General features: G+C 37.4%; 1 protein-coding gene across 1 annotated transcript; it reads left to right on the top strand.

Annotated features, from left to right (window-relative positions):
- Window positions 1–326: 326 nt before the first annotated feature.
- LOC122076950 (adagio protein 3-like) lies at window positions 327–6,245 on the top strand. Its single transcript, XM_042642622.1, has 2 exons — window positions 327–643; window positions 3,870–6,245. Exons 1-2 carry the CDS (start codon window positions 342–344, stop codon window positions 5,464–5,466), a joined length of 1,899 nt encoding a protein of 632 aa, XP_042498556.1. The 5' UTR covers window positions 327–341; the 3' UTR covers window positions 5,467–6,245.
- The last annotated feature ends 5,533 nt before the right edge of the window (window positions 6,246–11,778 follow it).

Here is an 11,778-nt window from a genome sequence, read left to right as displayed (position 1 = left end):
AAAAAAAAAAAACTCAAAAAAAAGGGAAGGAATATTTGAGATAGATTTGTTATAAAGATCAGATCGGATATGGGCTCCTCCTCTCCAGGACACCCAAAAACAAATATCTTCCTAATAGCAAGAGATGACGTGAACGCCAGGTAGTGGCCAATACAACACCGAACGAGATATTTGTTCCTACCTAGATATTTACTGATGGTATTATCTCACCTTACCCCTCATTTTTACTAAAATTCCAAAATGCCCACTTGGTATTCTCGTAAATATATCATCATAACAGGGCATTTTTATTATATATGCTTCCGCACTCGCGTAGTCGCCTGAGCCTTTCTAATTTATTGATGCTAACCGCTAAGGAAAGGACAAACAGAGAAGCTATGAGCAGAAGCAGAGCTATGGGAAGAGAAGAGGAAGAAGAAGTGGGAGATGAGGTTCAGAGCTCCGGGAAAAGGCTTAAATGTGCTGCTCCGGAAGATGACCACAGCGATATTCCTTTGATGCCTGGATCGTTTTTTCATCCCATGACACCTACGGCGTTCGTGGTCTCCGATGCGCTTGAACCTGATTTTCCAATCATTTATGTCAACAGTGTTTTCGAAATATTCACTGGATACCGTGCCGACGAAGTCATCGGCCGGAACTGGTACCTACGATTCCATTGCTTTTTATTTTTAATTTTCTTGTATTTTTTTCGGTTTTCAGTTCAATCAAGCTTGTTCGATTTGTTTGTTCCTGATAATTTTGGTTCTTGACACAAATTAGCTAGGTTTTGATTGTTAAATCTTGTTTAGGGTTTGGAATTTATCGGAAGCAGTTCTTTGATTTACTTGGCAAGGATCTCTGTTCTGTTTTCTAGTATGAATTGTAATAGTTGAGACATTATAAGTGGCCTATAACTATATTAAAGCTGAAATTCCCTAATTATTAGCTATCACTGTGGTTTCTGATTTTTGGGTAAGCAGTTGTTGACTTCTGTGTCAACTTTTCACGCGCAAATGAAATGGTTTTCTTATTAGTTGATCCAAGTTAAATAGCCTCTCTGTTGCATACATGAAATTCGTTCCCCTTCTCATTTTCACCTGGATATTTGTGTTTATTTCTGTTGACGTTGCTACAAAATGCATTGTGTTGGAAATCTGAACTTTATTCTGAAGGGCAATTGTTTACACTGTATGGTGAATAACTGTGTCTGTATATGCAAAAGGTTATTCATGAATGGTCCTTTGAGTTACTGTATGGTTAAATATCATGTTTATGGGCGGAGGTGTTTTGGAAGGCTGCTAAAGGAAGCTTTACCTTGATGTCTGGCCTAATTTGGGCTTCATTGCTTGTTGTCCATGGCAATCCCACTGATTGGATAAATTAGGGTAGATAATCTCTGGATTAGCACATCTCAAATTTTCAGCTGTTAAGCCATTTTGTGAGAAGGTGGTCAACTTTTCAATCATTTTGAATGCTCCATAAAGCCATGTGGCTGATGTGCTTGTCCTTAAAACTTACAACCAATATGGATAGCACTGCAAAATTTGAGCACCGACTAACCTCCCAAGATATTAGATATCACCACAGTTGTTTATCTCTTCCTCTCTCCTGAACAGATTAGATTCATGCTTCTTTCATGTTATTATTATAAAATGATTAAAAAAAATGAGAAAAATGATAATTTAAATTATCTGAATGTTCTAATCTTGCCTTCATGCAGCAGAACTCAAGTGTCAATGAGTGAGGTGGTGACCTGTTCATGTTTCTCACATATCAATTTCTCTCGTGGCAAGTTTCAACCCAACTGTAATCTGCCTCATGGAAAATGATTCTTTCCTCATTTTTGTTTAATGTCAAAATAATTAGAAAAATTCAAGGGCAATATTAGTTGAGAGTGCTATAACAGATGGTAAGAGGTGTGGATAGTGACACGCAATTTCAGTGGTTTCTGTGATCAAACTTGAAGTTACCAAGGAATCATGCATAGCACTAAATAGGGAGGCACTGAATACACCAGCTACACCTAACATGTGAATGGGTGCATAAGGATGTTGGCTTACCTGCATACAATTTATGTTGAAAGTACCGGATTCCTAGGGCATACATCAGAGAAGTTTCCTTGACCAATTGGATAGATCAAGAAAACAGCAATTGCAACTGCAACAGGTGCTGAATATGCAACAACAATCCAAAGGCGCATACCTAGAGCACGGCTCATTCAGAGCAACTACTTTGTGATGGATGATCTAGTGTTGGCATATCAGCTCCCATGAAGCAGAACAATTGCTGCTACATTTAGTCAAAATCTCAAGTAACTGAAAGAATAAATTTGGCCTTTACTTAGATGGACTAATAATGCGGGAGAGGTTTAAAGAGTCCCATTGGAAACCTTGATGATATTCTAAAGTCAAAGTTATGTTTATTTATAGTATCTGCTCGGGAAAAATCTTCAGTCTTTCTATATAGGTAGCCATCCTTTTATCAAACAGTGCTCTTTACTGAATTTTTATCTATGGCACCATCTCCCAGCTAATTTTGGCAGACTCATAGATGCACTTACTACTTTTACTTTTTTTTTTTTTTTTAATATGTTAATTACAAGGAGAAATCTGAAATTGACTTGGATTGTAGTGGTGGAAAATGCACAAGTGCTTATATGTTAACATCTAAGGAGGCCCTAAATAAATTTGGTGGAACAATATTGTGTATCTGAGCCCAAGGAGTTGGGGAACATTTTTTTTTTTAATCTTTCAACATAGCGGGAGCCTCGTGCACTGCGTTGCTCTTCTTCTTCTTCTTTCAACATAACACATGTATGAGAAAATTAATGCAAAGTTAACCATCATATGTTTTGTTTTAATTGCGGCTAATACCATCCTTTTTTTCCTTTTTTGTTGGGTCAGCATGCTAATACCACCAATGGAGATAATCTTGTAAATCTATCTATCGAGTAGGAATATAGTGGTCCTTGTTTTATGATTAACCAACAGGGGACAACAGCCTGATGGTTCATAAAAGGAAAATGCAACTGAGGAGCCAGTTATGAAGGATCTGGAGAAATTGAATACTTGTTTGTAATATAAATAGATTTATTTCTTTCCTAATAAGACAGATTTATTTCTTTCCTTGTAAGCCCGAGGCAGATAATGAAATTCATAATCTCAGTAATGTTTCTGTTGCCATGGTTGCCTTCAATGTTTCTGTTGTTATGTCTTGGGAATCTCATATAGGAAGAAAAGTATTTTCTAGGAGGGCAACAGAGAGTTGTTTTAATTGTTTCATGGGTTCCTAATTGGAATTGACTTAAACTAGATGCCATTTGACTACCATGTCTGGTTAGTTTCTTATGTAGATATAAAGACTTTGGGCCGATAGAAGATTGGTGGTCTCAAGAGTTTGGCATTGAGGTTTAATTGTGTAATTGTGTATTATTATTTGTTCACTACTTTATATTTTAAACTATGGATGTCTTGGTGTCAATTAGGTGCTAAGACATACTCTTTAATTTGTTTGAATTTGTGCTGATTTAATCATCTGAAACTTGAAATGTTCACCTTCCACAAATAACTTTGATTGTTGGTTTTGCCTTTTGGACGTATTTCAAGGATAGTAGAAATCAGAATTTTCAATCTGTAAATTTTATTGGTTATTTTGAAACCTTACGAGTTTTCAAGTAAATATTTGTGTTTGAGTTCATTCCAATTAATGTTATTTTATTGGTTATTTTGAAACTTCACAGTTTTCAAGTAAATATGTGTGTTTGAGTTCATTCAAATTAATGTTACTTACCATTATAACATCCATTCACAATGAATCACGTCTTCCTCATAATTGCAATCATATTACATAGTACCTATGCTGGCCTAATGTGGATCTCTTTCTTTCAGTCGGTTTTTACAGTACAGAGACCCACGAGCGCAAAGGCGGCATCCTTTGGTGGATCCTGTGATTGTTTCTGAAATCCGAAGATGTCTCGAGGAAGGGGTTGAATTCCATGGTGAGCTCCTAAATTTCAGGAAGGATGGTACTCCTTTGGTGAACAGGCTACAACTCAGGCCAATATATGGGGATGATGGCATTGTAACTCATGTCATGGGTATTCAAGCATTCTCTGAAGCAAAAATTGACCTGAACCGTGTATCGTACCCAGTTTTCAAACAGACATCCTATCAGCAGTGTGATCTGTCAGGTGAAAATCTCCCCACAAACGGCCAAGCAGCAAATTCCCAAACCTCTGATGTGTGTGGGATTCTTCAGCTATCTGATGAAGTCTTAGCACATAACATTCTATCACGCTTGACACCAAGAGATGTTGCATCCATTGGGTCTGTTTGCAGAAGGATTCGTCAACTAACAAAGAATGAGCATGTGCGGAAGATGGTCTGTCAAAATGCATGGGGAAGTGAAGTCATGGGTACGCTGGAATTAATGACCAAGAGATTGGGGTGGGGGCGTCTCGCCAGGGAGCTGACCACACTGGAGGCAGTTTGTTGGAAGAAGCTAACTGTTGGGGGTGCAGTTGAGCCTTCACGTTGCAATTTTAGTGCATGTGCGGTTGGTAATCGGCTTGTTCTTTTTGGAGGAGAAGGGGTGAACATGCAGCCAATGGATGACACATTTATTCTCAATCTTGATGCAGCAAATCCAGAATGGCGACGGATGTCTGTGACATCCTCTCCACCAGGCCGCTGGGGCCATACTCTCTCATGTGTGAATGGTTCCTGGTTGGTGGTTTTTGGGGGATGTGGGAGGCAGGGGTTACTCAATGATATGTTTGTGCTAGACTTGGATGCACAACAGCCAACATGGACAGAAGTTTCTGGTGGAACTCCTCCCCTTCGCAGATCCTGGCACAGCTCTTGCACCGTGGAAGGTTCAAAATTGGTGGTCTCAGGTGGATGCACAGATGCTGGGGTACTTCTCAGTGATACATATCTGTTGGATCTAACAACAGACAAGCCCGTATGGAAGGAGATTCCTACATTTTGGGCTCCCCCCTCTAGATTGGGACACTCACTCTCTGTCTATGGAAGGACTAAGATTCTTATGTTTGGTGGACTTGCCAAGAGTGGAAACATACGTTTGAGATCGGGCGAGGCTTACACAATTGATTTGGAGGATGATGAACCACAGTGGAGGCAACTGGTTTGTGGTGGTGTGGGCAGCCAGAATGCAGTGGTTCCTCCACCCAGACTAGACCATGTTGCTGTCAGCATGCCTTGTGGAAGAATTATCATATTTGGTGGCTCAATTGCTGGTCTCCACTCTCCTTCACAGCTCTTCCTTCTGGATCCTTCTGAGGAGAAGCCATCATGGAGGATTCTTAATGTTCCTGGGCAACCACCCAAATTTGCTTGGGGTCACAGCACCTGTGTGGTTGGAGGGACTAGAGTTCTGGTCTTGGGTGGGCAAACTGGCGAGGAGTGGATACTGAATGAACTGCATGAGCTATGCTTGGCAAGCATACCAGATTCAGATACATGAGTCACTGAAGGCTACATCACAAGTTGCATATACCTCCTGTCAAAGTATTTTCATGACCAAGCAGAAGCTGATTTTGGCGAATCACATAAGGTTCCACTTCCAATGTCTCTTCACTTGCAATTCTGCTTTCTAGAATGCGTCTTTCTGGTAGTCTCAGTATTTTTCCTGGGTTTGGAGCTGCTGGGCTGTATGTATGATGACCCAGTTATCTTTCTGGTATTCTCAATACTGTTCCTAGGTTTGGAGCTGCGCTGTATGCAGGATGACCAGTTTTCTTTCTTGTAGTCTCAATATTTTTCCTAGGTTTGGAGCTGTGCTGTATGCATCATACATGATGACCCAGTTTTCTTTACTGCCCTTGTATTTGACTGCTCTACAGCATGAATATGGCCTTTGGATGTGGATATATTCCTTGTTGATTCCTAATGCTGATCAGGTTGTCCTCGGTTGATGTTTCTAAGTCAATTTCTACTGAAGATTGGAGAACCACAAAATATGATATTTACTTGGGCATAAGAAGCAAGCTCCTGGTTATCGATCCATATTTATCTTCGCAGTCTAAAAGGATATACTATCTTGTCATGCTTCTTTTACCTTCTTGTAAGTTGGCTGTTCTACACTAGTTTCCCGAGGAAGAAGATCTGTTTGTCACTCAAATGTGCTCTTTAACTTCTCTGAGTACTTACATTGAGCTTTGTTGTCTGATGAAATGAAAACAAAAATGAAGATAAGGTGTCTCTGTATCTCACCAGAGGTTTTGCCTGCACCATGGTTTTCTATTTCCATTTCCAAACTTGATTGGTCCTTTCTATTAAATTATGAGATAATGTTTATGGTTTTTGAATTCAACTTGTATACATTGCAGGTATTTTATGACCTGTTAATAAGGTCTTATCATCATTAAGATGCTTTCCTTTTCTGTGGCAACTATGGTCTCTCAATTACCTGTCTCAAAAGAAGAAAAAAAAAATGTGGTCAATTCAAAGGTTGGTGCAGGGATTGCAGTGTTTTCAATTACTACGCATCTAAAGTGTGTCTTGGTTTTTTGTTTGGTCAGATTTGTAGAACAATTGTTTGAACAACTTTTTGCTGTAATCTTTAGTAGATGGGGGTGTTTTGAGTCGTGCCTGTCTGTCACTATCTTTATGATTAAATGGCGCATTTTGGGTGTTGGGTGGCAGCCTCCAGATGCAACTACCTCGCAAGGTCCTCCTAGTAGTAGTTGCATTCATTTATTGGATCATGTGACACATTTGGGTTGTCCTTGATTGATAGAGAATGGAGGCTTTGGAGACTTTTCAAAACAGTGAAGGACGTATTCGACTTGTCAAGGTGTAGAAACGCAATTCTAAAAATGATGTATGATTGAATGGCGCAATTTGGTTGTTGGGTAGCAGCCTCCAAATGCACCTACCTCGCAAGGTCCTTCTAGTAGTTGTTGCATTCGTTTATTGGATCATGTTGGGACACATTTGGGTTGTCCTCAATAGAAAGAGAATGGAGGCTTTGGAGACTTTTCAAAACAGTGAAGGACGTATTCGACTTGTCAAGGTGTAGAAACGCAATTCAAAAAATGATGTAAAAAGTAATGAAAAAATAAGAATAAGTAGTATGCACAAATTTATGAGTTTTGGTAAGATTGTCTACATCTTTGGTGAGATGAGATCTTGTTTCATTTTTAATGGAGAATAGAGTTACAAAGTTCGTCCTTACACATCTTAGAATTGCTTATAGAGAGAGTAAACCTTGTTATAAATATAGAGTGAAAAACCTTAATATCAGCAAGTACAAAATTGCCCTTAGTGATTAATTTCAAAACAAGGATTTAGTTATTGGTATCGGTTTTGATCAATATGGATCGGTATCGTTAAGGATTGATGTGTATCGATCACTTTTTCCCCTTGCTTCTACAAAAAAAGTACACATCTTTCTAATGTTTTGCCCCTGAAATGAATAAGGCAATCGATTTGGATTGGTCAGGTATTGGATCAATACCGATATGATATGATCGATATAGTTGATACGATACCGATACTTGAAACCATGGTCCCAAATGAAAAATTTGAGTGGGGGGTGCATGCAAAGAGGCCTTTTGCCCCCTTGCAACCCCCACAGCCCGTTTCCTGGTAAGCGAGACCACCTTTATATTGGGGACTTGCACCAATACTCCCTGGATTAAACTGCGATAGAATATAAGACATCGTACACCAAGAGAAGCAGCGCAACCATGGTTTTAAGTATCGGTGCGTATCGTGCCGTATCGGTCGATACGTATCCATATCGGTAGGCATCGGCACGATACATACCGATACGCTACGGGGAATTTTGGGCCTCTTTTTGTGTATCGGCGTATCGTACGTATCGTATCGTGTCGTACCGTATAGGTATCGATACGTACGATACTCTACGATACGAACTTTTGAAAACCTAAAAATTCCCGAGAGTATCGGTACCGTATCGGTACGATACGGCTACTTAAGTGTGAATTTTTTGTTGTTTGAAACAAACACTTCACACTCTCACCAACAGTTTTCTATATTTTGCTTCTTTCTTCCCCTTTGATTCACACACCTTTTTGGAGACTCAAATGGTAGATTGAAAGAAACATTGTGGAAGTGAATGGTTCAAAGAAAGAGAGAAACATAGTCCAAGAAGAACCTTGAAGGCTTGAACTTGAAAGTTGAAACATTTGAATAGTAAGTTCTTGAATCTTTACTCACTTTTTTCAACTTTAACCTTAGATTTTCTAGTTTTTTTATAAATCTAAGGTTCATCATACTTAGAATCACATTTTGTGCATCATTATTACATGAAATCATTGGATTTATAAGGATTTACAAATTTTTTTCAAGAGAAAATGAGGGTTTCAATTTTTTTCAAATTTCTTAGATCTACTCATGCTCAATGGTTAAAAATCTTTAGATTTTTTATATGTTATGTAAAAACAAGTGTTCTACAACTTCCATGGGAATTTTTTATTTTTCTCAAAAAAAAAATATATTTTAAAATTTTTTATTCTGAAAATAATTTTAAAAAAAATCCCACAAAAACATTTTTTTTTTTAGAAAATTTAGTTCATTCAACTCTTAAAAATAATATCATACCTTATAATTACTAAATACATGATTTCAAATGAAACCCACATTTTTCCCCCAAAAAAGTGAGGGTTTCAATTTTTTTTTTTTAATTTCTTAGATCTACTCAAATATATTGGTCAACATTTTGTTGATTTTTTATATGTTCTTTAAAAACATTTAATCTACAACTTCTATAAAAAAAATTTAATTTTTCTACAATGAATGGGAGACCCATTACCATAAATATTTTGACTGGGGTAAATATTGTGTCTATATTTGACAAGTGCAGAATATCATCGTAGTTGCTCCTATTGAAGAAGAAGGTCCTAGCCAAGGATTTGAACCACCATGACACTCTTCACGGCACTCATCATAGTGGCAATGGCAATGAAGAAAGAAAAAACTGTAAGAAACTCAAACCTCATCATTTTGAACATTTTCAACTCAATATATTTGTCTATCAATACGATACATTCTACTTAAGTATTTATGTATTCTACATGTTATATATAGTTTTTTTTTAACTATTTTTTTATGCAAAAATGTATAAAAATGTGTTCCCTATCCATTTATGTGCGTATCTTTAGCGTATCTCCGATACGATACGATACCTTCCGATACGTATCTTAATTTTGATCGATCGATACGGTGATCGATGCCGATACTTTAATCCTTGAGCACAACATATGTGACTCTCATAGAGAGGTACGAAGAAAACAACCATTGCTGATCAACTGCGATCTCCAATAGTCAAAATTGTTGCTATCGATAAATATTGTTCAATTTAAACGACACTGCTATAGGATACAGATGAAGTTATGCTTATTGAACATTTCTTCATTGGTTTAGCTGATTGACTTCCCATCTACATCTCTGGCCTTATATCTATCTCAGAATCATGCACGTTTAGAGTTGTCCTCCCCTTTTGGTAGATTAGTAAACCCAGGTACATTTAAAATCCTGCAACCTGGATGAACCAAGAAAATTGAGGCTTATGAAAACAATGGAATATGGTAAAGAAAATTGTTGAGTCAATTTCAAATCAAAATTGTTTGCGGAAACTATATTGAACCATTTAAACTAGAATCGACTATTAATTGATTCAGTTGGTTTTATGTATTACAAAAGAAAATTAATCGGATTATGTTTCGGTTTTGAAAAAACAGATAAATCATTAAATTGAATATAACAAAAATGCTTATGAACCATATAGCAAAAAAATCAACAACAAACCAAAATTGGACCGATAACAGAATTGCAAACCATTAAAGTAATCGATTTTGATTTGAGAACTTGAAACCAATTAATAATTGATCAATTACAATATGAATAAATTCAAACCAATTATACTAAAAATTGAACCAATTAAAACCCTTCAAAATGGTGCTGCCCAAGGAATGGAGATGATTCACGTACAAGACCTCTACTTCTACACCGTATTCTTGCTATCCAAATGCTCTCCAACCAGTTGGATGCCCAACAAGAATTCCGATGGCTAAGAGGATTCGGACATGCACCCCAACACATGGGTATGAACCCCTAGGTTCTCCCAGCTGGTGTCAAATGCCTCGATGGACGTCCTAGTGATTGGAGAGGATATTTTTCCAGTTGCCTTTGGGTTTGAAAAGTAATCATTGGAAAGTTTTATCTACCAAAGGATTTTTTTTGGTTGGGGGGGGGGTGTTAGAACATCAGGGAGTTGAAATCCAAGGTTTAACTTTTAAAACCATCTCACCAAAAAAAAAAAATAATAATAATAAATAAAATAAAAATTTTTACCCCAAAATTATTTTATTTTATTTTCAAAACCAGGAATTGTGCTGGGGTTGGTGCCAAGACCCCTGAAATTGGCCATTTGATCTGAAAAAACCCACCGATTCTAGGGTGTGAATTGGCCGTATCAGATTGGTAGGAATTGGTCTCAATCCTAAATCGAATAGGTCCAACAACCTCCTATGCCAAATTAGTTGAGTGCAAGTATGTATAAGCAAAGAAGTTTCCTAGGTAGCAAGCATTAGGAGAGAAGTCAAACAAACAAGTAGGAAGTAACCTTTGGCACCTAGCATTTCAGAGATCAAAGAGATGCACTAAAGGTTATGGAATGCTAAAAGCACCCGTTGATCCAAAATGAGACGAACAGATAACTCCAAGTGAAAGGATAGACGCTTAGCATACAAGTTGTGGATGATAGTCGATTGATTGGAGTTTATTCTTTTTTTCCATGGGACTGTAACCTGAAAAGAAAAAAAAATCATTCATTCCCTCTCTAAGAAAGGTAAAATCTTAGTTTGATTTTGATTTTTGTTTTATTGATATCCCCCTTTTCGGGATACCCATATTAAAAGTTAGTGCTTGAATAAGGTCGATAGCTTCTTTCGACTGTGTAATTGATAATCCTATGATGTAATGAGACTCAACTCAACTTAACCCAACCCAAGTGCCTCTTCTATGATATTCGTAACATAGCATATTGTTTAATCTTTGAGCAGAGAGAGATATTGAAAGAGTTACAACCAGTGTCTGTGGTTATTAGTCATTAAGTGAGCTCTTGCTGCAACCAATGAGATAGAGCCTCTTTCTAGCCCTTGTTTGTGCATTTAGGCTCTACTTTATTCTTTTTCAAAGGACTCCAAAGACCTCCTCCCCTTGGCAACTACTCGAATTCATTCCTCTTGATAAGTGAAGCCAAGGATTAAAGTATCGGTATCGATCATCGTATCGATCGGTCAAAATTAAGATACGTATCGGAGGGTATCGTATCGTATTAGAGATACACTAAAATACGCTAAATATACACACATAAATGGAGAGGAAACAATTTTTTAAACACTTTTGCATAAAGAATTTGTTAAAAAAAGCTATTGATAACATGTACTATGCATAAACACTAAATTGAGAGTATCGTACTAAGAATTCAAGGTTTGTAGTTGTCCCATAAATGTAAAATCCTTGTTCCCAACATTGATTTTCACTTTAATTAGAGAAATATGGCTGACAGCAACTTTGGAACAAAAACCCTTCAAAAAATCATGTTTTTCTGAAAAATTACTCATCTTGGTCATTATATGACTGTAGTGCACTGTATCAGTACATGCCGATACTCACCGATACGTATCGATGCTCACCGATACGTACCGATATATATCGATACTCACCGATACATGCCGATATATACCGATACGTACTGATCAATACATACCGATACGTACCAATACATATCAAAACGTACATTTTA

Source organism: Macadamia integrifolia, chromosome 4 (assembly GCF_013358625.1).
Source record: "Macadamia integrifolia cultivar HAES 741 chromosome 4, SCU_Mint_v3, whole genome shotgun sequence".
In the NCBI taxonomy this organism is placed as follows: Eukaryota; Viridiplantae; Streptophyta; class Magnoliopsida; order Proteales; family Proteaceae; genus Macadamia; species Macadamia integrifolia.
Note: the sequence above shows the minus strand (reverse complement) of the source record. Positions and strands in the feature narration are given on the sequence as shown.

Excerpts from the sequence above, each read along its gene's own strand:
- LOC122076950 (XM_042642622.1), top strand. The coding sequence starts at position 342 with ATGCTAACCGCTAAGGAAAGGACAAACAGAGAAGCTATGAGCAGAAGC. Across the intron at positions 644-3,869 it reads GAAGTCATCGGCCGGAACTG|TCGGTTTTTACAGTACAGAG; the intron begins GTACCTACGATT and ends TCTTTCTTTCAG.